The sequence below is a fragment of the Taurulus bubalis genome (genome assembly GCF_910589615.1).
Source record: "Taurulus bubalis genome assembly, chromosome: 8".
Lineage (NCBI taxonomy): Eukaryota > Metazoa > Chordata > Actinopteri > Perciformes > Cottidae > Taurulus > Taurulus bubalis.
This window is the reverse complement of record NC_136596.1, coordinates 28,283,203-28,290,970: the sequence shown is the minus strand read 5'-3', so window position 1 is coordinate 28,290,970 and position 7,768 is coordinate 28,283,203. Positions and strand designations below refer to the sequence as shown.

General features: G+C 46.7%; 1 protein-coding gene across 1 annotated transcript; it reads right to left on the bottom strand.

Annotated features, from left to right (window-relative positions):
* Positions 1 to 937: 937 nt before the first annotated feature.
* LOC306740436 (LIM domain transcription factor LMO4.1) lies at positions 938 to 3,204 on the bottom strand (the record flags this gene model as incomplete). The annotated part of the gene is made up of 4 exons (XM_079222591.1): positions 3,026 to 3,204; positions 2,233 to 2,471; positions 2,037 to 2,133; positions 938 to 1,144 (listed from the first exon to the last, which is right to left on the bottom strand). The coding sequence occupies exons 2-4, from the start codon at positions 2,448 to 2,450 to the stop codon at positions 938 to 940; spliced, it is 522 nt and encodes a 173-aa protein (XP_079078717.1). The 5' UTR covers positions 2,451 to 2,471; positions 3,026 to 3,204.
* Positions 3,205 to 7,768: the final 4,564 nt, after the last annotated feature.

The window sequence follows — 7,768 nt, the reverse complement described above, 5'->3', positions numbered from 1 at the left end:
CAAGCGTCTTTCAGTCCCGCTTCCAGCTGGCTTTCATCCTCATGGTTCCACCACAGCGTGGTCTTGGTCCCAGAGAAGCCTTTTGCCAGCGCACACACACACACTGCACACATGTGATGATGCACAGACCACTTTGACATTGAACACAACATGAATGTGAACGCGGCACATAGTCTCTGATGCGCTGACGGACGGGGACTCGGTGAGGAGCAGCGTCCTCCCTGGGGAGCAGAGGCCGGCAGCGATGAAGATCCACAACGACGGGGACCGGGGGGGGGGGGGGGGGCGGGGGAGGGGGGGGGGGGGGCTTCTGTCACTCAGCAAACCTGCAGCCAACAGAGAGGGAGAAGGGTCAGACTCGTCTGTATGTGGGAATACAGAACCCACATCCAGACCAGTGGTTTCATGACTTTTCCATGACTTTAAACCGAATGTCCATGACAAACATTTAGTGAAGTCTGGGTGAAAACAGTAAAAAGTGAGTAAATGTAGTATTTAAACTAACAATGAGAACACAAAGCATACAGTAAACCTTAAATGACACAAATGAATGAGACAATAGTTTGATTAAAAGAATAAACATTTATATAGATGCCTGTATGTATGCCTGCTTATATTCTGAGTCTTTCTTTTAAAAGCATATTCATTATTTCAAACTCAGCATAAATGAACGACATGAACACATGAATATAACACATTTACATGACTTTTACTAAACCTTTGGGATTTTATTTTGGAATGAAAGCTGCTAACATGACAGTAGTCTCTTCATGCAGCTGGTCAAGGCGGAGCCAAGTGTAAAATAAAACCATTGACTTCTCCATCACCTATTCTTTCTACAGTTGTTTGGTCAGACTCCTCTGATAGTCATATCTGTCTGTTTTTCATATTACCTCTGATATTATCAATTCTACTGGTCCTTCAACATACTGTCCCCCTACAGCCCGGCGCGGCCCTGCAGACACAGATGGTTGGCTGTATTCACCTTCTGGTCCGCCAGCACAGAGCTGCTCTGGAGCGGCGGCAGGTGGCTGTTGAGCAAGGCGGCGCCGGGCCGGTCGTGCTCGCAGAAGATGGTGCCGTTGATGTAGTGGAAGCGGTCGCCCGGCACCAGTCTGTTCCTACAGGTGGCGCAGCTGAAACACTGCAGAGCCAAACAGACACGGTCACATGCAGGCCGGCAGCATTGATGTAGTTCACCTTTAAGCACGGTGGAACCAGTTTTGGTTCTAGACTTTTGTTTCTTTTCCCCTGTGTTTGAGTCGTCGTAGGAACCCCAAATGAATTCCAATACTTGTGTTTATTGTATGTATTTGTTCAGCAAAGTCTTGGGGGAAAAATGTATATCTGCAAAAAAAACACTTTTACAAGATAATTTGATCAAAACTATGAACATCCAGCACGATATGAGCAAGATTTCCCAAAAATGCCTCCTTGAGCGGTCACCGAGTCTTTCAAGCTGTATCATGGAGCCCTAACAACAGCCCACATACTAATAACACAGCTTTCTGGAAAGAGTAGGACCTAAAGAATCAGAATGCAACACAAATCACAGTAGAGCACAGCATGTGGGTGTTCAAAGGAGTTTCAGTCAAAAAACTGTGTCGTTCGGTTCAAAAAACTAACTTAAACTTAACGGTTACTTGAATTATGTTTCACACAGATGTATCTTCACAAGGGTTTGTAGCAATTTAAATGAAGTTAAACAACATGTGGTTCCAGAGATAATATGTTGTTGTTGTTTGTCTGATAATAGGCGCAGGGGCATTTTCACACCCTGTTTATAAAGGGTTTTAAGCACAATGTCAAGAGTTGGAACAAAACATTGCGAGCGCCTGAGACTGTAAATATGGAACACTAGAATGTAACATGTTGTACACCCTTTAAATAGTGTCTCCATCAGTGTACACATGGATACATGGGGAAGGAGATGGAGAGCACCGCTCATTTATCTCCTGTCCGTCTCCACTAATCCCAGATGTTCCTGTCAGACGAGCAGCGGGAGGCAGAGTGTGCCGTGAGAGCGGAGGCTTTACCTTGAGGTGGTAAACACTTCCCTGCGCCCTCATCACCATTTCGTTGGCGGGGATCGACTGTCCGCAGGCGCTGCACGCCCCGCTGTGCCCGAACAGCCTGCGGACACAGAGACACAGATTACTGCGTCTGCACAGCCTCACATCTCCAAGCAGCAGCTTCCCCTCCTCCTCCTCCTCCTCCTCCTCCTCCTCTCACCTGATGTAGTCGCTCCGGCACAGGATCATGCCTCCCTTGCTGTAGCAGGTGGTGCCCATGTCCCCCAGCTGGGCCTGGCAGCAGGAGCACTTGAGGCAGCGGGTGTGCCAGTAGCGCTCCATGGAGAAGAGCAGGAAGCGGTCGGCGATCTTGCCCCCGCATCCGGCACACGACCTGGGGGCCGGCGTGCCGCCTGCCGCCTGCTGGCTGTTCACCATGCTGGTGGCCCTCAGAGGCCCCTGGGCAGAGGACAGGTAACGGTGAGCAATGCTCAGAATAATAGATGTTTGAGTAAACTGCATTTCTCTTTCCATTGGTGGATCATTAGACAGCCATAATTACAGCTGGAGCTCTCAGTAAACTGTGTTGTGTTTTTAAGACACATCGTCCATCTCTCTTGCTCTGACAAAGACAGACAGTCAGTGTGATGGAGCGCACTGACAGCACGGCTACTGGGAGAGCAGACCCTGCTTCTGTGCGCACAGCAAGTCATTCTAATAAAACACTCAGAAGTGTGAGATATGAGATGCGTTTAAATGTGTTTAAGCAGCTACGACACAACACACCAGGCTCTGGTTGACAGGTAACACGACGCGCGTGCGTGTGTGTGCGTGCGTGCGTGCGTGCGTGTGTGTGTGTGTGTGTGTGTGTGTGTGTGTGTGTTCTGCAGCGCTAGTTCCAACTTCCTGAACTCCCCCCGCTGGACGGACATGTCCCACCTCAAGGAGCGCTGCAGCTGGACCGGGGGTCCGGACTGCGCGCGCAGAGAGGAAACAGACAAACGTGTTACTACCTTCACGAGCCAAAGGCTTTCTTCCCTCCGGCGATGAAGTTTGAAGTTTGAGGCGGTGGAGACAGACTGAAGAAGCTCGCGCGCCGCGTGGAGCCGCTCAGAGACGCGTCCTGGGCTCCATGGCTCTCCGGAGGAAAGGCGCAGCGGCGCAGCACGCAGCCCGGGACGGAGGCGCGGGCACGGGGAGAGCCGGACCAGGGCTCACCGACATGGAGCAGCGGCGGCACAGACACACGAGCGGCTCCTCTGCGTCACAGACCGTCCGTCAACATTCCTCCATCTGCTGCGGCGCTCTGACAGCGACTCTATTCATCAAATTGCGCAAGGAGCTATTTAAATTAGCGAGAGGGGCGTAACCGACGAGAGGCGCGCCGCAGCCAATGGGGAGCGCAGGGGGCGTGTCCACAGCCAATGGGGAGCGCAGGGGGCGTGTCCGAAGTCAAGATGATTTATGAGTTCATAGTGGCTTATTAGCGTGTGTGTGTGTGTGTGTGTGTGTGTGTGTGTGTGTGTGTGTGTGTGTGTGTGTGTGTGTGTGTGTGTGTGTGTGTGTGTGTGGTTATTAACAGATTGTGGTGTCGTATTGTTTATAGGTTACATGGATCATAATAATAACTTTATTTCTATAGTTATCAAAGAGCTCTACAGAGAAGCAAAGCGTATTCATAACTTAAATACCGATAAACCAAAAGGACCATAAAGGCAACGAACACAACAAAACCAAACTAATAACAAAAAGAGCAAATGGAGTAGAAAGCAACCAAACAAATAAATCAAATATAGAAACAAAACCAGGGGAACAAAAGAACTGCATCATACATCATAAAAGATCATAAAGGACGACAAGCAATTCTATAAAAATGTGTTTTAAGAAGTGACTTAAAAGAAGTTATCATATCTTCTCTTTGACTCTAATAACAGTTTGAGGTCAGAAATGTCCAACAGAGTTTTATGAAGTCGTCAGACATTTACATTATTTACATTATTTACATGATTCATTTGAAGAGGCGCGTTTAAAAAGATAATACTTAAATGTGCCCATGGTTCAGTCACAGGTTCTGCTCCCACAACCCGCCATCCTTAGTATATAGAGAGTGTGTGTGCGTGTGTGTGTGTGTGTGTGTGTGTATGTGTGTGTGTGTGTGTGTGTGTGTGTGTGTGTGTGTGTGTGTGTGTGTGTGTGTGTGTGTGTGTGGTGTGTGTGTGTGTGTGTGTGTGTGTGTGAGATAGAGAGAGAGTGTTTGTTTAATCCCTTCCATAGAAGGTCAGCATAGCACTGAGGTTCATGGAACAGATTCCTTGTTGCTCAAGGGCACTCCAGCAGAACAGGTCATGGTCCTGGTCTTAGTCCTGGTTCTAGTCTTATTCCTGGTTTTAGTTCTGGTCTTAGTCCTGGTCCTAGTCTTAGTCCTGGTCTTATTCCTGGTCCTAGTCTTAGTCCTGGTCCTAATCCTAGTCTTAGTCCTGATTCTAGTTTTATTCCTGGTCTTAGTTCTGGTCTTAGTCCTGGTCTTAGTCTTAATCCTGGTCCTAGTCTTAGTCCTGGTCGTATTCCTGGTCCTAGTCTTAGTCCTGGTCTTGGTCATAATCCTAGTCTTATTCCTGGTCCTGGTTCTAGTTTTATTCCTGGTCCTGGTCTTAGTTCTGGTCTTAGTCCTGGTCTTAGTCCTGGTCTTTGTCCTGGTCCTAGTCTTAGTCCTGGTATTAGTCCTGGTCCTAGTCTTAGTCCTGGTCTTATTCCTGGTCCTAGTCTTAGTCCTGGTCCTAGTCTTAGTCCTGATCCTAGTCCTGGTCTTAGTCCTGGTCCTGATCTTAGTCTTAGTCTTGGTCCTGGTCCTAGTCCTGTCCTAGTCCTAGTGCTAGTCTTAGTCCTGGTCCTGATCCTACTCTTAGTCCTGGTCCTAGTCCTGGCCCTAGTCCTGGTCCTAGTCTTAGTCTTGATCCTAGTCCTATTCCTGGTCTTAGTCCTGGTCATAGTCTTAGTCCTGGTCTTAGTCCTGGTTTTAGTCATAGTCCTGGTCTTAGTCTTAGTCCTGGTCTAAGTCCTGGTCTTATTCCTGGTCCTAGTCTTAGTCCTGGTCCTAATCCTAGTCTTAGTCCTGGTCATAATCCTAGTCTTATTCCTGGTTCTAGTTTTATTCCTGGTCTTAGTTCTGGTCTTAGTCCTGGTCTTAGTCCTGGTCCTAGTCTTAGTCCTGGTCGTATTCCTGGTCCTAGTCTTAGTCCTGGTCTTGGTCATAATCCTAGTCTTATTCCTGGTCCTGGTTCTAGTTTTATTCCTGGTCCTAGTCTTAGTCCTGATCCTAGTCTTAGTCCTGGTCCTAGTCCTGGTCTTAGTCCTGGTCCTGATCTTAGTCCTGGTCCTAATCCTAGTCCTGGTCCTAGTCTTAGTCCTGGTCCTATACCTAGTCCTGGTCCTGATCCTAGTCTTAGTCCTGATCCTATCTTAGTCCTGGTCCTGATCCTAGTCTTAGTCCTGATCCTATCTTAGTCCTGGTCCTGATCCTAGTCTTAGTCCTGATCCTATATTAGTCCTGGTCCTAGTCCTGGTCCTGGTCCTAGTCTTAGTCCTGATCCTATCTTAGTTCTGGTCCTGATCCTAGTCTTAGTCCTGATCCTATCTTAGTCCTGGTCCTAGTCCTGGTCCTAGTCTTAGTCCTGATCCTATCTTAGTCCTGGTCCTAGTCCTGGTCCTAGTCCTGGTCCTATCTTAGTCCTGGTCCTGATCCTAGTCTTAGTCCTGATCCTATCTTAGTCCTAGTCCTAGTCCTGGTCCTGGTCCTAGTCTTAGTCCTGGTCCTAGTCCTGGTCCTAGTCCTGGTCCTAGTCCTGGTCCTGGTCCTAGTCTTAGTCCTGATCCTATCTTAGTCCTGGTCCTAGTCCTGGTCCTAGTCTTATGCCGTGTTCACACCAAAACAGTTGTGAACTTTCGCATGCCACTTCGCCTATATCGCGCCGCAGGTGAAACCTTCACTCTATGTCAGGGGTCTCCAACTCGATATTTTGTGGCCCCCTACTTGACATCAAAGTTTAGTGTTAGTGCGGCCCGCGCGTTTTTCTGAGGTCCGCGCGCGGCCCCGTAAGATAACGTTCACTGGACGTTTCTATTAATAACTCCGTGACAAAACGGAGCAGAACAAAGATTCAGATGCTGCTGGACGCGCCACAGTCTGGAGGTTCCGCCCACTCCTCCGTGTGATCATACTGCCTCTCATAGGAGCTCACAGCCAGAGGCCTCTGTGTCCAGCTCCACCTTTCACCTGATTTGTTGATTCAGGTGTGAGTCGACATTTTGTGTGAAACTACCCAATGAACACTCAGGAAATCCCTGAGGACCTACCCACCACCTACGCTGCAAAGATACACTGTTTTTTATTCAGACAGACAACACACTACCACCTGAGAAAAAACCTTGCAGTGTACTAAAAAAAACAACACTGGCCAGGGCAGCTCTGCTCCACTCAACAGTGGTTCAGTTTTACTCTGTGCTAGACACACACGACCATGCGCTGGTAAAGAGTACACAGTACACACATGCATACACACAGAGTACACAGTACACACATACAAACAGAGTACATATTACACACATACATACATACAGAGAACACAGTACACACATACATACAGAGTACACAGTACACACATACATACAGAGTACATAGTACACACATACATACATACAGAGAACACAGTACACACATACATACAGAGTACATAGTACACACATACATACATACAGAGTACACAGTACACACATACATACAGAGTACATAGTACACACATACATACATACAGAGAACACAGTACACACATACATACAGAGTACATAGTACACACATACATACATACAGAGTACACAGTACACACATACATACAGAGTACATAGTACACACATACATACATACAGAGTACACAGTACACACATACATACAGAGTACATAGTACACACATACATACATACAGAGAACACAGTACACACATACATACAGAGTACACAGTACACACATACATACAGAGTACACAGTACACACATACATACAGAGTACACAGTACACACATACATACAGAGTACACAGGTCACACATACATACAGAGTACATAGTACACACATACATACATACATACATACAGAGTACACAGTACACACATACATACAGAGTACATAGTACACACATACATACAGAGTACACAGTACACACATACATACAGAGTACACAGTACACACATACATACAGAGTACACAGTACACACATACATACAGAGTACATATGTTGTTCTGAAAACTGTTCTTGAAAAAACAAAACTGAAACATGCACATTGTGTAAACATTGTAAATAGTTTGTTTTTCTATAGAACATATTTTGACTTAGAAATATATCTAGTAAATATTTTGTTTGAAAACAAAAACTGTTGTAGTATTAATGTTTCATGTGCACACACCCCATGAAGCTTGATCTGTAGTATGAAGTCATTTCTCAGTCCCGAGCCTGTTGCAAATGGAACTTATTGACTTGCAGCAGAGATCTATAAGCTAAACCAGACATGATGGACCATTTCTGAGAGAATTGCCTCTTTCCTTCCCTGAGCTGACAAAAGTGATCAGTCGGGTCATGTACCTTTATGGAAGCATATCTGTGAGAAACCTTTCTCCTCTATGAACTTTAATAAATGCAAGTACAGGTCCAGGCTTAGTGATGCCTATCGTGAACCTGGATTAGGGTTTCACTGTGACCTGGATCA